The 22,283-nt window shown below is 39.4% G+C and overlaps 1 protein-coding gene across 2 annotated transcripts; it reads left to right on the top strand.

The window, feature by feature from the left end:
* Window positions 1–1,357: 1,357 nt before the first annotated feature.
* Window positions 1,358–8,393, top strand: rrp36 (ribosomal RNA processing 36). 2 transcript variants are annotated; one of them, XM_023274281.3, is made up of 8 exons: window positions 1,358–1,493; window positions 3,382–3,734; window positions 3,834–3,966; window positions 5,295–5,361; window positions 5,442–5,546; window positions 5,625–5,702; window positions 6,566–6,683; window positions 7,545–8,393. In XM_023274281.3, the coding sequence occupies exons 2-8, from the start codon at window positions 3,398–3,400 to the stop codon at window positions 7,694–7,696; spliced, it is 990 nt and encodes a 329-aa protein (XP_023130049.2). In that variant the 5' UTR covers window positions 1,358–1,493; window positions 3,382–3,397; the 3' UTR covers window positions 7,697–8,393. The 2 variants fall into 2 exon arrangements, with proteins under 2 accessions (XP_023130049.2, XP_035805894.2); XM_035950001.2 differs by having other exon boundaries at window positions 5,274–5,361.
* Window positions 8,394–22,283: the final 13,890 nt, after the last annotated feature.

The raw sequence follows: 22,283 nt of genomic DNA, 5'->3' as shown, positions 1-22,283 counted from the left end.
AATTAATGTTGCTATTATTATTATTATTATTATTATTATTATTATTATTATTATTATTATTATTATTATTATTATTATTATTATTATTATGTAAACCAGGTTTCAGAAATCTTCAGTTCTTGTAGGAGCTTCAGTAGAAATCAACCGGACTTCTCTTGTAGGTTCTTGAAGACATTTCATCCAAGAGGCTTCTTCAGTTCTGACTAATGTGGAGTTCCTGACTATATAGTCCCTCCAGGTCACACGACTAATGGTCCATCTGTCTCCAGGTGTGAATATCGTGAAATCAGGTGATCCACCAACAATGACAGTGATCATGGTGGTGGAGCTGCAAGTTTAAACAACAAAGGAGATGAATCTGCCAAGTCAGGAGATGTTTCTGATGGTGAAACTGTCTGGGGAGAAACCTGATCACTGCATTTAGAGATGTTCAGAGATGGTTGTTACAGGTTGATATAGACGGCTGCCTTCACTCCTCTCTCCAACCATCTGTCCTCTCTGTCCAAAAGGTGGACGCTGCTGTCCTCAGAGGAATGTCCTTCATCCTTCAGATGCAAGTGAACTGCTGAGTCTGAGCGGAGAAATTATTTTGGTTCCACCGACGGCTCTGGTTTACATTTACTTTGAAGGGCAATTTGTCCATTTCCGGGTTAATGTGTGTGACTTGACGCAGCTCTTCAGCTCGGTCTCCTGGCAACCAGAATAAACTCCTCCTCCTTCTAGAGGTAGGTTCAGGTTGGGCACATACCCACTAAAAGAGGACATCCACAAATAAGCTGCATTATTCTAAAAAATAAAATAAATAAAATGACACCTATTTGTCCAGAAGAAGGACCTGTAGTGAAAAGTGGTTTGGGCACGAACAATAAAATGACTTCCAGCTTTAATTTATTCATTTTTATTTCTTATATCTACATTTATTCATGTAATAAATTCAACTGTGAACCCACCAGACCGGAAGTCATGAGATTTTAGGAGGAATTTCTTCAAAAAGAACATAAAATTTATGTGATTACACATTTATACTTTAAATTAAAACAGCAGAAATAGTTTTAGTTTTATTTGTAAATTGTACTCATGTGTATCTTTGTTTAAGTAAAGTAGTTTTGCTTGGATCAGTTCCCCGTGTTTCAGAAACTGTTATTCTGCTCAGTAATTTTTAAATAAAGTTGTTTTAAAGCAGGGCTGCGATAAAAACAGGAAGTTGATAACCTTCCTACAAAACAACGTGAACACAAATCTCCGTAGAAACAAACAGACTGCAGGATGAACACTGTAAATCCCAGTAGGGTCGGTGGAAGACGTGTGCGTCTAAAACTCAAATCAGAAAGCTTTGTGACAGCGCGGTTGTTTCTTTATTTGAACAGAACAACCCCGTTACGCTCTTATTTTGAAAGCCGCTATGACGCTGCTGTGACTGCTTCCGCCGTCTTGTTTACACGTGGATAATGGAGCCGAGCACAACAGGACTCTAATGAGGACTTAATCAGCAGGTATGTTCGCTTTTTCTGGATTCCAGCCGCCGTAGACAGCAGTAGCGGTGACGTCAGCGCTTACTGGGAAGAAATATTATCAATAAAAATGATAAAATAAGCTGTGCAGTGTTCCTGACGATCTAATTATTAGTTCTGGATATAAATGATCGACAGGAAACGCCATAATTATCCAACAGGTTTTTTTTTCCACGGCTGATGCGATGAGTAAAGGTCCATAAAAACAAGCACAGAAACCAGTGATGGCGACATGAAGCTTCATGAAGCTTTGAGGTTTTCCGTCCAGTTGGTTCACTCATGGGTCGAAGCTTCATGGTGCTTCATTTGCTCTACTGCGCCATCGACTGGACAAATAAAAGTAAAACAGGCAGAGTGCCTATAATGACACACTGGCTTTGCTATGTGAAGCTTTGAATTGTGCTTAAATGATAATGCCAATAAACAAGTAATATACTTAATATAGTGTCTGCTTTTCCTGATAGCAGAGACAGAGGGGGAAATGGAAACAAACTGGGGAGAGATTTGAGATTTGTAGCTCCACTGCTTGATTATGATCAGGTTCTTAGATACTTGTAATTGTAATAAGGGCTACATAAATAAAATTTAATATGCTTTTGCTACTTGTTGTTTTGTGACTGTGCTTGTGGTACCAGTGAAAAACAAAAGTAGGGACAACATTTTATTTGTTTTTATTCAAAAACATCAATTTTTCCACAGTGCTGGGATTCAGGCGGTTTCTTTCTTTTTGGACAATATTTCTCTAGTTCCTTGGAACACAACAGACACTTCACCTTATAAAACAGAAAAAAAAAGCTTTTGTCATTTTTTGTCCTGTTTGTGTCAGTTGTGTAATTTTTTTCTTGTTTTTGTCTTTTGTCCATTTTTTTGTCGCTTTGTAGTTTTGTTGTTTTTTGTCTCTTTTTTTGTTTTGTTTCGTGCCGTTTGTCTTGTATTTTGTTATTTTGGTCTCGTTTTTGTCATATTTTGTCTTGTTTTTGGTGGGATTTTTTGTCTTTTTTTGTCTGACTGTCACTTTGATCATAAAATAAAATACTATGATGTTCAGTTCTAGATAGCTGTGATTAAAATTTCGAGTTGTGGTTATTTATAGGTTATTATGCAGATCCCTCTGGATGAAAACAAGTCTGGTCCACTTGTCACATGATCTGTTACCTTAGTTACCATTTTCCTAATGAGCTTATGGTCTCAATTTGTTGTTTTGAGACTGTTTAAGTGCTGCGTGGTGTTCAGTTAGTAAATTATGGTCGGGAAAGTAAAGATAAAGCTGGGTGTGTTTTAGCCTTCGAGGCTCATGCGTCATTGTTCCAGGACAAACGACGTCACTTTAACTCATTCCTATCTTTGGGGCTTCTTGTTACAGATTTCTACAATTCAGAATTACGACTAAAGCTCAAGTCCAATTCAATTTCTGATGTCTACACTTTATTCCTTACTAGTCATAATTCTGATTAATGATATTTTCCCCCCTTTAATTCTGTATATTTATGTTATCCTTATTAGATATCCTAAATTTGTTTTCAACTATGAGTCTGATGTTGTAAAAATCCTGCATTTGGATTCTGATATGTCATAATATAAGGCTAAGTTCTCAGGAGAATTAACGTCGATGTCAGGTGTGAAAAAAAGATGAAAACTTGACTGAAGCGCAGGTGAATTTCATCACATTTAATAGAACTAACCTGTAATCCAACACGCTCTCTCACCAGTAGTGTCTATTAGCTCCTCTTCCTACAGCTGAACACGTTTTTCTTGGATTCGATAAGACCTTTAATTGGGTAGAACTTCTCTCCATGTAAGAGTAAAATTCCCCCTAATATTTGCTAAGATGTTCATTTTGTATCTGATAACTCCTCTTTGCATCTTCCAGGTTCACGGAAACAAAGATGAGAGGAAAACAGAAGCAGCTGGTGAAGAAGAAAAACATGGCGAGCGGCAGCAATGATGAAGACTCTGATGTGGAGAAGAACTTTGTCCTGTTCACTGAGCGAGGAGGAGGAAGGACTGAGGAGGAAGAGCAGCATCCTGGAGGAGAGGAGGGGTCTGGTGATGAAGAGGAGGACGGATCCGATAGCGGGGATGAGGAAGAGTCTGAGGAGGGAGGTGAAGAGGATGAGGAGGAAGGAGATGAAGAGGAGGACGGGGATGAAGAGGAGGAGGATGAAGACCCTGAAGATGTTGGTGGCAGCAGTGAGATCCAGACAAAAGAAGACATCAGAAAAGGTGAGAAGAAATAGAGAAAAAAATGACCTAGAAATGTCCCTGATCTGTGCTGTGATTGGTCCAGATTTGTACCAAACTCTGTGTTCTGTGACCTCCTAGAACTGTCTAACATGTCCTTTGAAGACATCATGAAGCTGCAGAACAAGGTGGGAACCAAAGTTTACAACCAGGTCGCTTACGGCAGCGACAGGAGTCGACAAACCAGCAAGAAGAAACGACTGAACAAGAACCGGTGAGAGTTTTAGTCTGAACACACAACTGGACTTTTTACCATCTAAAAGCAGGGGAGGCAAACTCATTTTAGTTCAGGGGCCTTAGCAGTTTTCCTATATGATCAAAACGACAAAAATCAGATAAGAAAAGACAAAAAAAATAACAAACAAGACAAAATACTGTGAAAATGAGACACAAAACGTCAAAAAAATTAGACAAACAAGTAACAAAGCGACAAAAAATGGATGAATGACAAAAGCAAGACAAAAAAACACAAAAAGTGCACGCAAAACAACAAATAAACCAAAACACAAAATGACATGAGACAAAAAACACAAACGAGACAAGAAGGAAACACAAAACAGCAAAAATGAAAAAACAAAATGGCAAAAACATGAGACGAACGAAAAACAAGACAAAATATTACAAAATGAGACACAAAACAACAAAAAATTTGACAAAAAAACCCACAAAACAACAAATAAAGTGAAGCACAAAATGACAAAAGGCAAAAAACACAAGTGAGACAAAAAGGAAACACAAAACCACAAAAATAAGAAACAAAATCACAAAAACATGAGACAAGTCAGACAAAAGACAAAAAGCAACAAAATAAGACAAAATATTGCGAAAATGAGACAAAAAAACGTCAAAAAAATCAAATGACAAACAAAAAATTCGACAAAAAAAGTTACCAAGCGACAAAAAATTGAACAAATGACAAAAGCGACTAAAAAACAAAACAGCAAAAACGAGAACGAACGACAAAAGTCAGACAAAAAACAAGACAAAATACTATGAATAATGAAACACAAAATGACAAAAGCAAGAAAAAATGACCAAAAATTTGACAAACGACATGAAGCAAAACAAAAAATTCAACAAAAAAAATACAAAGCGACAAAAAAATGGACAAACGACAAAAATGAGACCAAAAAAAACAAAATGACATGCAAAACAATGAACAAAGCAAAACGCAAAATGACAAAAATAAGACAAAACACACAAGCGAGACGAAAAGGAAACAAAACGACAAAAACATGAGATGAAAGTCAGACAAAAAACCAACAAAAATGAGACAAAATATTACAAAAATGAGACACAAAATGACAAAAGATCAATGAACAATCTAGTATTTCACTTTATGATCCAAACAACTTGTCATGGTCTAGAAATGATTTTAAATTTATAGTTTTACTAATTTACAATCTGCAGTTAATGTCTTCTCTGGAATTTTTACACTTTGAGGGCCAGATTGGACCCTCTAGAGGGTCGCTTTTGGCCCGCGGGCCTCATGTTGGACACCCCTGGTCTGCTCTGTTACAGTCTTTGTGTTTGTGCTGTCAGGCCCGTGGAGATGTCGGCTAAGAAACCGGCTCCGTTCCTGCGTCAGGTCGTCCCTGTCAGGAAACTGGTGAGTGAAGAAAAGCTGAACTGTTTCCGATATGAAGCCTGGTATCTGCTGCGTTAATCTGTTCCTGCTTGGTGCTCTAGACGCTGAGGGATCCTCGATTTGACGACCTGTCTGGAGAATACAAACCTGAGATCTTCGAGAAGACCTACAAGTTCATTGATGACATCAGACACAGAGAGAAAGAGGTGAGAGATCCAGAGTAACGTCTGTAGATGGGATGTCAGTCTGAGGGATGCTTCAGTTAGCGTGTCGTTTGTCTGCAGATCATCAAGAAGCAGCTGAAGAAGACGAAGAAGAACAACAGCAGGAAGGAGAAGCTGCAGTTCCTTCTCAAGAGAATGGTGAGAGATACACCTGGCTACTACATCTCATTTAGATTTTGTCTTTTTAGTCATTTTTATTTACCACCGCTGTGGGTTCCCTCCAAATTTCATCAACATTCAGCCTCAGTTTATCATTTCCACATTACAACTTCCAGATCACAGAGTGTCTACAAAGGAACACAACATTTAGTCATCTGGAACTGAACCATAGAGGATTTACTGGAGGATCAGAACCACAAAAATCAAACAAAAAAAGGCAAAAAATGACAAAAACAAGACAAAATATTACAAAAAGGGATGCAAAATGGCAAAAAAATGAGACAAAAAAGTGACAAAGTGACAAAAAAATGGACAAACGACAAAAATGAAAAAAAAACAATGACAAAAATGGCACACAAAAGAACAAATAAAGCAAAACACAAAATGACAAATTTAAGACAAAACCATAAGCGAGATGAAAAGGAAACACAAAATGACAAAAGCGAGAAACAAAACAACAAAAACATGAGACAAACAACAAAAATCAGACAAAAAACAACAAAAACAAGACAAAATGTTACAAAAATGAGACGAAACAACAAAAGAACAATGAACCATCTAGTATTTTACTTTATGATCAAAACATCTTGTCATGGTCTAGAAATGATTTTAAATTTATAGTTTTACTAATTTACAATCTGCAGTTAATGTCTTCTGTGGAATGTTTACACTTCGAGGGCCGGATTGGACCCTCTGGAGGACCGCTTTTGGCCCACGGGCCGTATGTTGGACACCCCTGATGTAGATTTAAGCCCTTTTCTCTCCATTCCATTAATTCATCTAAATGTGTTGGCTGATGCTGCGTCATTCTGTATTTTTTCTGAATCTGTGGCTTCCTGCAGGAGAACCAGGAGCGAGCGAGGAAGAGCCGAGAGCAGCAGAGAGAGAGAGAGCTGCAGTTCAAGAGGGAGCAGAGAGAACGAGCCAATCAGGGAGCTCGGCCGTTCTTCCTCAAGAAATGTAAGAAAACATTCAGGAAACCTTCAGTCTGCTGCCTACAGGCACCTCAGAAAACATTCAGGCTCTTTATGCACATTTTGTTGTTTCAGATGAAATTTTAAATCTGAAAACACTCTGAAGTGACTCGAGACGAGTGTTTCCACAATGTTTGTTTGTTTGTTTGTTTGTGTTGAAGAATACATTTAAAGTTCAGTAAACTTCAGTTGGTGCTGAAAGTAGTCAGTTAGCATTAGCAGTGACTTAGCTAGCAGTACTGTGAAACCATCCATCCATCCATCCATCCATCCATCCATCCATCCATCCATCCATCCATCCATCCATCCATCCATCCATCCATCCATCATCCATCCATCATCCGTCCATCCATCATCCATCCATCCATTCATCCATCATCCATTCATTCTTCATCCATCTATCATCCATCCATCATCCATCCATCCATCCATCATCATCCATCCATCCACCCATCATCCATCCATCTATCATCCATCCATTCATCATCCATCCATCATCCATCCATACATCCATACATCATACATCCATCCATCATACATCATCCATCCATCCATCCATACATACATACATCCATCATACATCATACATCCATCCATCATCCATCCATCCATCATACATCATCCATCCATGCATCCATCATAATCCATCCATCATACATCATCCATCTATCATACATCATCCATCCATCCATCCATCATCATCCATCCATCCATCCATCATCATCCATCCATCCATCCACCATACCTCATCCATCCATACATCCATCCATCCATCATACATCATCCATCCATCCATTGCAGCATCAGAATTTTTAATAACTCTTCTGCTTTTTTTTCTTTTTAACAGCCGAGAAGAAGAAGCTGCAGCTGGCTGAGAAATACCAGGAACTGAAGAAGAGCGGCAAACTGGAGAACTTCCTGAGCAAGAAGAGGAAGAGGAACGCCGGCAAGGACCGCAGGAAGCTGCCCAGACAGCTGCAGAACAAGAAGACCGTCTGAGACGTCCAGAAGAAGTCAACAGGAGAAGAACCTGCTGAGAGACGACAGAAGAAAACTCCTCATCCTTCAGTCTGTTAGAAACCAAACCACCTGGAATGAAGTGAGTCAGCCTGATGGAGCTGGTTTCACTTCAAAGTTCTTCTAGGATCTTCTACTGATGAGTCTCTTCGGTGCATTCAAGGATTCAAGGACAGTATCCTGGTGTTTGAGCTTCATAGTCCAGGTGGAGGATCTTGGCGGCTTCAAAGTCAAAGTGTCATCAAGGAGTCCTTCAGTTGTCACCACATCCTCAAGAAGATGTTTTTTTTCATAATTAAACCCAGGAGACAAACAAGAACCAAACATGGATTCTGTAAAAACGGTGAATGTGTTTTGAGCTGCCAGATGTTGGAGAGTCCATGAACAGTCTAAACGGTCTCTACTGTGAACGGCTGGATGGTCTGAAGACAAAGTGTTTTGAAACTGTCAACTGTCTGGATAAAGAAAGTCAGTCTAAAAGCTGAGAAAGTTCTTGTATAAAACATTTTCTGAGCTTGTTGAGGTCAGAGCTGGACAAAAGTTGTGTTGCAGGAATGTCATCGTCACCTTTGAAGATGTTTAAGTTGTTCACTTCTACCAAATACTGTGTTTTCTTTAATAAAAGTTTTTTAGTCAGCGCTCCATGGAAGCTCAACAGGTGGAGCAGTCGACCCATAAACTTGGGTTCCAATCGTTCCTCTGTTCTTCTCCCCACTTTCCTGTCTTCCTCTCGCTACTGTCCTGTCAATAAAGCCAAGAAGGAAACAAAAAAAAATCTGCTTTTAACATCTTGGTGCCTGACGCCAGTAACAGTAATACAAATATAGAGTAAACCGTGGGATTAGTAGTCGGATCACAATCGTGATCGTCAGCAGGCAGCTGACGTAGTGTTCACTTGTTGTCATGGTTACAGTGACGCCGTGCTACTATGTGGCAATGATACAGAAATCTTTAACTAATCCGTCAACCCAGACTATAAATATTGAGTAATTTTGGACCAATTCTTAGTCATTTTGGACCAATTTTTTAGTTGTTTTGGAAAATTTTTAGACATTTTGGACACATTTTGAGTCATTTTGGGCAATTTTTGGTCATTTTGGATAGATTTGAGTCGTTTTGTAAACTTCTAAGTCATTTTGGACAATCGTTTTCTCATTTTGGAAAATTTTCAGTTATTTTCACTTGGTCCTTGTGTCATTTCTGACCTTCCCTGAAAATTTCAGCCAAATCTGGTAGACTGTTTTAGAGTAATGTTGCTCAGACAGACGGACAGATGCTGATCGTCACATAGCTCCAAGTAATAATAAAGGGACAGTTTAATATAGTAAAACAGAGTAACAACAGCACTTTGTTTTAGCCATAATAAGGTATAAAATGACTATCATGCTCTGGTCGTTCTTTTTTTAAATGGCATCCATTTAGATAAACCACTTCCAGCACCTCTAGTTTGACCCACTCCGGCCGTTGTGGTCCTTGATGGACCGATGGTCACTTTTGAGCTTCTTCAGCTTCTCCCGACACTGCTTTATTGTCCTACTGTATCCGTGGACGTCCGTCCGCTCAGAGACCTCCTGATAAACTTTCTCCATCCAGCTCCCTCTAGATTCTTTGGTCCGCCACCAAAAACAGAAAAGTCGCTTCATCCGCCCACGGTACAGGTCTGGTGTGTCGTCACTTTTACTTGTGAGTAAAATCATCCTTTAAAGCTGCAAGTCGTGCACTGTAGTGATCATCCATTGCGGTAGGTGGCGCTCTCTAGAAACAAATGCTCTAAACATGCAGCCCTGTGGTTGAACCAACGAGTCCTGCTTTACGCTCATATGAGCAATGTGGTGACCTGGACAGCAGGGGGAGCTACAGGACAGACTGAGTGTCCCATCAACTGCTGGAGGTAAAGTAGGATCATGTAATTTCCCCTAACGTTTTTCTCTATGCACCAAATAAAGGCAAAATGCCACTTAAAATGGGAGCAAAGACTTACTGTAGACCAGGGGTGTCCAACATGAGGCCCGTGGGCCAAAAGTGGTCCTCCAGAGGGTCCAATCCGGCCCTCAAAGTGTAAAAATTCCAGAGAAGACATTAACTGCAGATTGTAAATTAGTAAAACTATAAATTTAAAATCATTTCTAGAACATGACAAGTTGTTTTGATCAGAAAGTAAAATACTAGATTGTTCATTGTTCTTTTGTCATTTTGTGTCTCATTTTTGTAATGTTTTGTCTTGGTTTTGTTGTTTTATGTCTTTTCTGTCTGACTTGTCATTTTGTTTCTCGTTTTTGTCGTTTTGTGTTTCCTTTTTGTTTCATTTGTGTTGTTAGTCTTCTTTTTGTCATTTTGTGTTTTGCTTTATTCGTTGTTTTGTGTGTTATTTTTGCTGTTTTGTCTCTCCTTTTGTCTCACTTGTGCTTTCTTGTCAATTTTTTTGTCATTTTGTTCCTTTTTTTGTCTCGTTTGTATCCATTTTTTGTCACTTTGTAGCTTTTTTTGGTCTCTTTTTGTTTTTTTCTTGTCATTTGTCTCATTTTTGTCATTTTGTGTCTCATTTTTGTAATATTTTGTCTTGTTTTTAAAATGAGTTGGACACCCCTGCTGTAGAACAATCTGAACCAGCTGATTGGACCTGCAGCTAGCTCCAGCTGTGGTGGTTGTTGAGTCCTTCATTCCTCCTCTGTCTCTTTGTTCGTCTCATCCTGGGGTCCCTAAAAGTCAGTAAACGGGAACTCAGAGCTAAACACCGTTCTCCAGTCCTGACAGGTGGCATTCATCCCATCAGAGCGCTGCTGGCCTTAGAGTCCCACTGGAGGACAATAGAGGACGAGGAGGGGACCACACATGGGGGGGCAGTAATACAGGGCCTTATATTCATTAGCTAATACCCCCCATTCTACCCCATTACCCCCTAACTAAACAATCCATCACCTCCAACTGGTCTTTGTGCTGCTGCTGTAAAGAATTAAAAAAAAACTTTTTCCGCTTTAAATGAACGCTGTGTGTGTGTGTGTGTGTGTGTGTGTGTGTGTGTGTGTGTGTGTGTGTGTGTGTGCGTGTGCGTGTGCGTGTGTGTGTGTACATACTGTTATGATGCTATTTCACACAGAGAGAACAGGTAGAAAATATCAAAACAAAATAACACAAAGTATTTGACAGTGTAGACTAGGGGTGTCCAACATGCGGACCGTGGGCCAAAAGCGGTCCTCCAGAGGGTCCAATCCGGCCCTCAAAGTGTAAAAATTTCAGAGAAGACATTAACTGCAGATTGGAAATTAGTAAAACTATAAATTTAAAATCATTTCTAGAACATGACAAGTTGTTTTGATCAAAAATAAAATACTAGATTGTTCATTGTTCTTTTGTGTCTTATTTTTGTAATATTTTGTCTTGTTTTTGTTGTTTTTTGTCTTTTTTTGTCTGACTTCTGTCGTTTGGGTCATGTTTTACATTGTTTTGTAACTTTTTGTCTAATTTTTTGTCTCTTTTTTGTTGTTTTGTCTCTCGCTTTTGTCATTTTGAGTCTCATTTTTGTAATATTTTGTCTAATTTTTGTTGTTTTTTGTCTTTTTTTGTCTGACTTTTGTCGTTTGTCTCGTGTTTTAGTCATTTTGTGTTTCCATTTTGTCTCACTTCTGTTTTTTGTCTCATTTTTGGTCATTTTGTTTCTTGCTTTTGTCATTTTGTGTCTCATTTTTGTAATATTTTGTCTTGTTTTTGTTGTTTTTGTCTGACTTGTCTCAGGTTTTTGTCGTTTTGTTTCTCATTTTTGTCGTTTTGTGTTTCCTTTTAGTCTCGCTTGTGTATTATTACACATTATTATTTTTGTCATTTTGTGTTTTGCTTTATTTGATGTTCTGTATCGTTTGTGTCGTTTTGTGGGGGGTTTTTTGTCTCACTTGTGTTCTTAGTCTACTTTTTTGTTGTTTGTTTCTCGCTTTCGTTATTTTTGGTCTTGTTTGTGTCATTTGTGTAATTTTTTTGTCTCCTTTTTCTCGTTTGTCCATTTTTTTGTCACTATGTAACTTTTTTGTCTAGTTTTTTGTCTCTTTTCTGTTTTGTTTTGTGTCATTTGTCTCATTTTCTGTCGTTTTGTCTCGATTTTGTCATTTTGCGTCTGATTTTTGTAATATGTTGGGGTTTTTTGTCTTTTTTGTCTGACTTTTGTGGTTTTGGTCCTCCAGTAAATCCTCTATGGTTCAGTTCCAGATGACTAAGTGTTGCGTTCCTTTGTAGACACTCTGTGATCTGGAAGTTGTAATGTGGAAATGACAAATTGGACTGAATATTGCTGAAATTTAACTTATTTTTCTTCATAAATTTCAAGTTGTTCATGATGTTTATAAAAAGACAATTCCTTAAATGTGAATATTCTTGCATTTAATCAAAGGAAAGATTAGCAGTTGTGGTTAATAATAATTTAATATTATTCATAAAGCACTTCATACAGTCAGGTGGAGAGTGAATCTCCCTTAACAGTTTTTTTTCCCCACTTTTTGCTTTCACTTAGGATGAAAAAGCAGTTTTTACTTCATTCAGTTTAATCTCTGACTTACATACGGAAGGCTGTGTATAAATCTACATAAGTTCACTATAAAGCATTACAACCTATTGGATCAGTTATTTGAAATATTAATAACGATGTCCAGAGCAGCCCAGACTTCATTTTAATTTTCTAATTATGTGCAAAGATCATAGCATCAAATAATGAGTCAAAATGAAAAAGTTTTTCATATCCATAGCATGAGAAAACCGACGGACATACATTTAGATTTCATGAATGAAGGATTGAATAAAGTTTGATTCATAAATGAGCCAAACAGCTTCTGGAGACAAAGAACTTGTGTCACACCAAATACAAATGTCTACACCTCACTGACAGTCATGAGGTTCAGAGCTAAAGCTGGACTTCTGGAGTTTGTGAAAGTCTGAGAGAATTCAGTTTTCAGAGTCTTTCTCTGAGCCTGACAACCCAGAACTAAAAGTCCTCACAGATCGAACAGATGTTTTTCAGCTCTTATTGATGAGGCATCAAATAGAGGAAATTTACGTCACAATAATACAGAGATAAACAAGCAGTGAAGGTTTTAAATGGCCGTATTTAAAGAATAATAATAGTAATACCTTTTATTTACAGGCACCTTTCAGAGCACCCAAGGACAAACAGTTAAAACATTCAAATAAACAATAGAAAATTAAGAGATGTAAAAAATTTGGAGAGGTAAAGCTGGGTGTCGTCCACATAGCAGCAAAACCGTACGTTATATTTACAGAATATACGGCTGAAGGGGAGAAGATAAATGATGAAACCGAGAACAGAGCCTTGGGGAACACCAGAGGAGAGGGGAGACGGCTGGGATGTGAATGTTTTTACATTTACATATGCTAGAGTCACAGTTTATGAAGACATCTGTATCAGTTCTACCCATCCATCCATCCTGACCTCCCTTAGGTAACTCATATGTCCTCAGTAGGCTTCTGGCTACCTTTCATGATGGTGAAACAAGTATTTTCAACAAGAACTGTCAACGTTAGTCGACACATCTGCAGGAGTGAGTTACTGAAGTATTGTTTTGATGCAGCACGTATTTTTCCAAACCTGATCACAAAATGTAGCCCTTCTTCTCTCGGGTGAAGCTGTGTTTGGGTTTTATTGTTGGGAGTGTTTGCAATGAAAGATATCATTGTTCTTGCTTTAAAAATGGCCATGGACAGACGGAGTCTTGGCCTCCTCCCCAGGTGAACACGCCCTCCACGGTCTTCATTCTGCTTTCTCTTCACTTTTAACGGACGCCTCGTCGCTACTGAACCCAAACTTTGGCTCTCATTCCGATTCATGGCTGCTCCAGTCGGCCATTGTTCCCACGGAGGCGCCGCGCATCATGAATAGCCAATGAAAAGCCCATCGCTCCACGGTGGATCTGAGCTGAAGAAAAGGTGCGGTGACGGCCTCCATACAGCTCCCATCTGTCTGCTCGCCCCCTGCTCCCCATGTGAAAGGGATAATTGAGTGTTACAAACAGCGGAGAATGGATCCCTCTGCTGTTGGTTTGTATTCTTTAGAAAGACCCAGGGGTTTCACACCACATCTGCCCCTCGGCTCCATACAGCCCCATTCAATGCACCGTCAATTAGCACACTCAATAAAGCCCTCATAATCCGTTTATCAACACACAAGGGCTCTATCAAATGCCACGCCCGCCATGGAGAAGTGGCGACAAATGAGACTTTAGTGACTGTTTTCTTTGAGAGGAGGGCGGTGTGAGTCCTTCTCCACTTCATAAGAACAACTGATGGCTGGAAAGCTGCGTGCCGCTGCAGCTGGCAGCGAGCACGAGCTCCCTGCTCTATTTGTTGGCCATTGTTCTGCAGATGAGAAGCTGCTTTTTCACTGGGGTGTTGTTATTGAGAGGCAGTCGGTCAGGCACATGCAGGCCAGAGGAGGTCTGCACGCAGAGGAACTGTGAAAACGGACTGAATGCCAACGGACTAAAGCTGCTACTTTCATGCCTATTAGCCAGGAGCGCTATGAATATAAGAGGTTCAATCTGACTGAGCAATCACAATGGAAGCTTCTACTCAAAGTATATCTGTAACTGAGTTTCCAGAAACCTGATCTTGATTTTAATATTCACCTAAAGATGGAGGGAGAGGAAGAAACAGTAAAATAAGAAATATACAAAAGTCTATAATGTAAAATGTCTTTCAGCATGTTTTTGGACTGTGGGATGAAGCTGGAAATCCTGGAGAACACCCATACATGCACAGGGAGAACATGGAAACTCCATGCAGAAAGATCCCAGGAAAACTGGGAAGCTAACCGGGGATCTTCTAGCTGCACGGTGACAATGCTAACCACCGAGCCATTGTACAGCCCTGAGAAATAACAGCTGGTTTTTCAGCGTGACTCTGAGATTAGCTTTATTAGCAGACCAAAATAGTTTTTTTCTAACTTAGAATTATTATTTTTTTGAGGTTTCCATTTGTTTATTCCAGTCCAAAGCATAGGGACAGAGTGTCCAACAAAGTGTTAGATTTGACCCTTCATCAGCCGATTAATCAGTAGATATTAAGATATTGACTCTGTGTTTCCAAACATCAAAGAGGCCCTTTTTAAATAGAACTTAAAACAGTTTAAGTGAATGTTTATCTGAAAAAAGGAGCCTTCGGAGACATAAACACGTGGACAAAATTGTTGGTACCCCTCGGTTAATGAAAGAAAAACCCACAATAGTCACAGAAATTATTTGAATCTGACAAAAGCAATAATAAATAAAAATTCTATGAAAATTAACCAATGAAAATCAGACATTGCTTGTGAACCGTGGTTTAACAGAATTATTTTAAAAATAAGCTCATGAAACAGGCCTGGACAAAAATGATGGTACCCTTAACTTAATATTTTGTTGCACAACCTTTTGAGGCAATCACTGCAATCAAACCATTTGTGTAACTGTCAGTGAGACTTCTGCACCTCTCAGCAGGTATTCTGGTCCACTCCTCATCAGCAGACTGCTCCAGTTGTCTCAGGTTTGAAGGTTCCTTCTCCAGACGCCATGTTTCAGCTCCTTCCACAGATGTTCAATAGGATTTAGATCAGGGCTCATAGAAGGACACTTCAGAATAGTCCAATGTTTTCCTCTTAGCCATTCTTGGATGTTTCTAGCTGTTTGTTTTGGGTCATTATCCTGTTGCAAGACCCATGACCTGCGACTGAGACCAAGCTTTCTGACACTGGGCAGCACATTTCTCTCTAGAATACCTTGATAGTCATGAGATTTCATTGTACCTGCACAGATTACAGACACCCTGTACCAGATGCAGCAAAGCAGCTCTAGATCATAACAGAACCTCCTCCATGTTTCACAGTAGGGACACTGTTCTTTTCTTCATATGCTTCATTTCTGCGTCTGTGAACATAGAGCTGATGTGCCAAAAAGTTCCAGTTTTGTCTCGTCTGTCCATAGGACATTCTCCCAGAAGCTTTGTGGCTTGTCAGCATGCAGTTTGGCAAATTCCAGTCTGGCTTTTTTATGATTTGTTTTCAACAGTGTCCTCCTTGGTCGTCTCCCATGAAGTTCACTTTGGCTCAAACAATGACGGATGGTGTGATCTGACACTGATGTACCTTGACCTTGGAGTTCATCTTTAATGTCTTTAGAGGTTGTTCTGGGCTCTTTTCTTACCATTCATATTATCCGTCTCTTCCATTTGTCATCAATTTATCTCCTGTGGCCACATCCAGGGAGGTTGGCTACAGTCCCATGGATCTTAAATTTCTGAATAATATGTGCAACTGTAGTCACAGGAACATCAAGCTGCTTGGAGATGGTCTTCTAGCCTTTACCTTTAACATGCTGGTCTATAATTTCCTTTCTAATCTCCTGAGACAACTCTCTCCTTGGCTTCCTCTGGTCCATGTTTAGTGTGGTACACACCATGTCACCAAACAGCACAGGGACTACTGTAACCCTATAAATAGGCCAACTGACTGATTACAAGTTTGTAGACACCTGTGATGCTAATTAGAGGACACACCTTGATTGAACATGTCCCTATGGTCACATTATTTTCAGTCTTTTCTAGGGGTACCATCATCTTTGTCCAGGCCTGTTTTATGAGTTTATATTTTAAAATAATTCTGTTAAACCACGGTTCAAAAGCAATGTCTGATTTTCATTGGTTAATTTTCATAGAATTTTTATTTATTATTACTTTTGTCAGATTCAAATAATTTCTGTGACCATTGTGGGTTTTTCTTTCATTAACCGAGGGGTACCAACAATTTTGTCCATGTGTCTAGAAACATTTTAATTCATGAGATGCTCTGACGATTAAATGGTGGTTAGATAATGGATGGATGGATGGATGGATGGATGGATGGATGGATGGATAGATAATGGATGGATGGATGGATGGATGGATAGATAGATGGCTGGATTGATGGCTGGATGGATGGCTGGATGGATGGCTGGATGGATGGATGGATGGATGGGTGGAAAATCTGTAATTTTAAAAAATGCGGTAGATTCAAAAACCAAAGCAGAATGGAAGTACTGTATTTTGCATTCTTTTCCTCATTGGAAGCCACTGTAAATCTTTTGACTTCAATATAAAATGTTTCCCACCTGCTGTAGTGCAATCTTATGGTTGGATCGTCTTTTCCATGTGACATTACTCTCAATGAAAATAAAGTAAAATTCATCTGAAACTCCATTAACTGAGGGGTTTAAAAGTGAAACCTCGAGAAACAAACTGAAGAGTTTTCTGGAAAACATTTTATAACCACTGGGTTCATCAGTGGAAGCAAAGCTACCGAAGTTGATGCAACCTGGGACCGAAGGACTTAAAACAATCTGAGAGAGAATTATTATAACCAGCACAGGTTTAATTTCACTCCTTGGAGGTTTGTTTCCATCATGGTCAGACACAATTTACTGGGATGTTTATGAAATATTTGCACAAGGCATGTCGATGGAAGGTTTGAAACAGCAGAAGACGGACGAACATGGCCCTGGGAACAGATTTTAACAGAGTATTAAAACCTCTATAATAGTTTTTTATGGATTGCCATAATGGTTCACAGCTCCATTAAAGACGTAGAGATGGTCCAGACAGTTCACCAAAGCAACATGTTAAACAAGAATCTGTTAAAGAGATTTCCCCGACAAAAGTGTCGAAGTAAAAAACACATGGAGCTGTGAACGACTGTGGTGTTTCTGAGCTGCATTTCCCAGAAGTCACCTGTCAATCCTGCAGCAATGAGAACATCAGTTAAACAGAGCTGTCCAATTCTTAACCATAAATTATATACAATAATGCCTTAAATCAGACTAATATGAATGAAATGTAGAGAAATTAGAATAAAAAAAAAAAAAACACGGCCACACGGACACTGGATTCCACCATCAGAAGATGGAACTGTTCCACCAGCATCTGTATGAATATGGTGGTTTCAGAAATCAGTAGCGAGGACGTTCATCAAAGAAGTTCCAGTTCTCCAGTCTTTAGGAATCACAGTTCTGGACTTCTTTGTAAAGCCAGTCTCTACTTCTGCAGTTTGGTGAGTCGTGGGGTACGTTGCCTCTGAAAGCTTTCAACCCCAATGTTTCTGTTAAATAATGATGCTCAGAGCTCTTAGAAACATCTTCTCCAAGGTTCTTCAGCGTCTGACTGAGTCACCACCATGACTGGTGTCTTCTACCCTCGGCCTTCTCATCAGATCCTTGGCTCTTTCAGTTAGTCCAGATGGACGTCCTAAGAGAGGCGAGTCTTTGAAGGATCCTCCTTTGTTGGACCTTTGCCACCACTTCTGCACCCAGAGGGAACTTCTGCCAAGGACCTCAGCTTCCTGATGACCAGTTTCTACTGCGTTTCGAAGAGCAATGACCTGTAGACGAATCTCAGACTCTGGAAGAGGAGCTTCTCCACCGTTACTCTTGGTCATGGTAACAACACTTCCAGAGTTTGGCTGTTAGTTTAATACATTTAAAAAACCTTGATATTGGACCCGTGATTTCTTCTCTGTACGATACAACATTGTCTTAACTTCGTTTTCATTTTTCATGGATCATCAACTACATGTCTGTCTCACCGGTTAACAGCTGGACTCCAAAGTAAGGCACTCACAGGTTTGTTTTGGGGGCTTTTTAAATGATGGCATGAAAATAAAGAGGGGAAAACTCAGAGTTATGAATCCAGAGGAGGCTCCACTCTTTTCCCAGTTAATAAAACAACCTGTAAACCTTTCAGATGCACATGCAGCGATAAACGGGCCTACATATGGACTGTTTTGATGGAGAGTTTTTCTACTGTGCTGTGAATGGATGTTTAGGATGGTTGGTTCCAGTGGAATGAACCTCCTGACCTCTGGCTGTAGCTGCTCAGAGACAACATGCATGTCACTGTGGCCGTCTAACCAAAGCAGGACGTCTACATAGAAGAGACTCAGCTCATTTCTTTTGTCTTCTAATCTTCATTGACTCTTTCTTTTCCAGAACTTCACACAGTTCTTGGCTTTGGCAGGAGTACAGAATCTGCAGCACTATATGCTGAGAGGAGACTGGGTGTGTCGTTATTACATGTGAGCGCTTTGTTTTGGCAGCATTGAGTGTAAAAGGCATTACTGGACGTTTACAGGGTCATGGGAAACCCCTCGTCTCCCACCAATCATCATAAATGTAGTTCTTTATATGTATCTGGAAAACTGAAGCTTTCAGTGAAACTCTGCAGCTGATAAAACCTAGCAGACAGTGAAGTTTAATAACCGTATGTTGACTAAATAACTACATCCAGGTAAGGTAACACTCCAATCAATTAAACCAGTTGGAAGCTTTCATCTACTGAGCTTTTTAGCCTGTTTTGGCTGAGAATTTTTGGTTTAATTACACACTGAATATATGGTTCAGTAAAATTATAACTCGACTTGTTAGCACAACTACAGTCTGATTGGGCCTAGAAACTGTGTTAGCAGTTAAATCAGTGGCCGCTGTGTCTTGTGCTTGACTAAAAATAAACTCTGCCTTTAGAAAAGAACACTGTAAAGTTAGGAACACAGGATAAATACAGAAAAAGGAAGCAGAGGAGTTTTATTTTGAAAAACAGCTATAACATTACCTATAGATGCAAAAATGCCTCAAGCTATTTTACTCAAAAAATATAAATGACATTAGAAGAGCATGACAGAACTACCATCTCCCCACTTGTTGTTACCCTCCTGAATTCTTCTTTGAGAACACCTTGTATTATTTACATGTTCACAGTCAAACGAGGAGGTGGAACAGGTCAACATCCCAACTGAGAGATCCAAGCAAACTGTAATACACAAATAATCAATCAGTCAAGCCATATCCAGAATGTTTATTTACGCTGTGTACTAATGTTTGCCCAGTTTGTGCTTAAATTAACCATCTAGGAATGGCCCATCCATCCATCCATCCATCCATCCATCCATCCATCCATCCATCCATCCATCCATCATCCATCCATCCATCCATCCATCCATCCATCCATCCATCCATCCATCCATCCATCCATCCATCCATCCATCCACAAACCCATCCATCCATCCATACATCCATCCATTATTCATCTATCCATCATCCATCCATCCATACATCCATCCATCCATTATTCATCCATCCATCATCCATCCATCCATCCATTATTCATCCATCCATTCATCCATCCGCCCATCCATCCATCCATTATTCATCCATCCATTATCCATCCATCAATCCATTATTCATCCATCCATCATCCATACATCCATCCGTCATCCATACATCCATCCATACATTCATCCATCCATCATCCATACATCCATCCATCCATCCATCCATCCATACATACATACATACATACATACATACATACATACATACATACATACATACATACATACATACATACATACATACATACATACTGTACACATCATCTATACACCGTTTACTCCTCATCAGGGTCATGGGGGGTGGAGTCTATCCCAGCTGACTTAGGGTGAAGGCAGTAGACACCTGGACAGGTAACAGTCCATCACAAGGCTACACATAGAGACAAACAATCACATTCACACCTATGGACAGTTTAGAATCACCAATTAACCTCAGCATGTTTCTGGACTGTGGGAGGAAGCTGGAGAACCTGGAGAAAATCCACACATGTACAGGGAGAACATGGAGACTCCATGCAGGAAGATCCCAGGAAGCATGAATGCAAACTATGAGGCGACGGTGCCAACCACCGATCCACCGTGCAGCTCCTCCGGTAACCTCCACACCCAAAATGTCCTACGACTGTCAATCTACAACAATCTCAAAACTAAATAAGAAAGAAAACAGGAAATGAGGCCTGTCAGAGTTAACCATGGGTAAAGAGTTGAGCTTTTCAGGGGAAACTAAAGAGAAACTGTGGCTCGTTTCCCTCCTGACAAGCAGACATGATGATTCCTGACAAGCAGAATCATCCACCAAATCTGAAGACTTCCTCCCTGTAAGGAGTGCAGCTGTTAAAACTGCTGAGATGGCAACACAAGAAAAAATAAATCTCACGAAAAGTCCCAGAGGTAGACAGACGCAAGCCTTATTAGCTGTTCATTGAACAAATATTTCAGATATGTCTCTGGCATCTGTCTGCTCTCAATCTTTTCACAGCATTCATGCAAACATTTGCAGTTTTTTGACATCATAGAAGGGAGATATAATAGAGGTATTTATTATTATTCATAAAACAAGAATACATGTCCTTTTCCCATCCGTCTCTGGTTTCCAGCTGACATTTAGAGTCTGAGTCACAGATGAAGTGTGATGAAGGTCACAGTAACTGACAGGGAGTGGCACCTCATCCTTTCACTCTTTTGAATTTCATGTAATTTGGGAGACAAACTGCCTTTAAATCCAATATTTTAATGCATAAAACATAAACATTTACACATACTACTACCGGTCAAAAGTTTAAGAGCAACCCAATTTTTCTGGTTTTCTGTTGTAAATTCTGCATGTTAATGTCTCATTGTTCTCTGAAATGAAAGCATAGAATACACTCATGGCATTCTTTCCTCAATGGAAGCCAAATATTCTTCAGAAAGTTCTTCCAACTCTGTAGCAGAAGTTCCCATAAATGTTTGGTTCTTGTAGGTTCTTTGCTTTCGCTCTTCTGTCCAGTTCATCCAAACCAGCTCCATAAGGTTTAAGTCTGGAGACTGTGCTGCCACTCCATGTTTTCAACCATCTGGTTCTTTGTTCCTAAGGTGGTTCTGGCAGAGCTTGGACTGATGTTCTGGCTCATTATCTGCTGTAGGATGAACCCCTGACCAACTAGAAAATAACACTAAAAGATCCAAAAATGACCCCAAAAAATAAAAAAATTACCTCTAAAAATCCAAAAATCACACTAAAAGTTGTACAAACCATACTAAAAGATGTAAAAATGACACTAAAAGATCCAAAAATTACCTTTAAAAATCCAAAAATGACACTAAAAGATGTAAAAATGACACTAAAAGATCCAAAAATCACCCCAAAAGATTGAAAAATTACCTCAAAAAATCCAAAAATGATACTAAAAGAGGGAAAATGACACTAAAAGATGCAAAAATGACCCCCCAAAAAATCCCAAAATGACCTCTAAAAATCCAAAAATGACACTAAAAGATATAAAAATGGCACTAAAAGATCAAAAAATTACCCCAAAAAATACAAAAATTTAACTAAAAGATGAAAAAATGAAACTAAAAGATGTAACAATGACACTAAAAGATGAAAAAATGAAACTAAAAGATGTAACAATGACACTAAAAGATGTAAAAATGAAACTAAAAGATGTAAAAATGACACTAAAAGATTTCTCACTCTGTCATCGACCCTGAGTCCAGCTGAACAGCCCCAGACCATCACGCTTCCTCCTCCATGTTGGACGGTTGACGTCCCACACTGAGGAACCGTCCTTTCATCAGCCCATAAGACCTTCTTCCAGTCGTCGGTAGTCCATTGGTGGTGTTTCATGGTCCAGGAAGCCTCTTTTTCTGATTCTGACGTCTGAACAACGGCTTTCTGCTGCAACTCCACCTGTCAAACCTGCA

The sequence above is a fragment of the Amphiprion ocellaris genome, chromosome 4, assembly GCF_022539595.1.
Source record: "Amphiprion ocellaris isolate individual 3 ecotype Okinawa chromosome 4, ASM2253959v1, whole genome shotgun sequence".
NCBI classification, from domain to species: Eukaryota; Metazoa; Chordata; class Actinopteri; family Pomacentridae; genus Amphiprion; species Amphiprion ocellaris.
Note: the sequence above shows the minus strand (reverse complement) of the source record. Positions and strands in the feature narration are given on the sequence as shown.

Excerpts from the sequence above, each read along its gene's own strand:
- rrp36 (XM_035950001.2), top strand. The coding sequence starts at position 3,398 with ATGAGAGGAAAACAGAAGCAGCTGGTGAAGAAGAAAAACATGGCGAGC. Across the intron at positions 3,735-3,833 it reads AAAAGAAGACATCAGAAAAG|AACTGTCTAACATGTCCTTT; the intron begins GTGAGAAGAAAT and ends GTGACCTCCTAG. Across the intron at positions 5,547-5,624 it reads TCAGACACAGAGAGAAAGAG|ATCATCAAGAAGCAGCTGAA; the intron begins GTGAGAGATCCA and ends GTTTGTCTGCAG.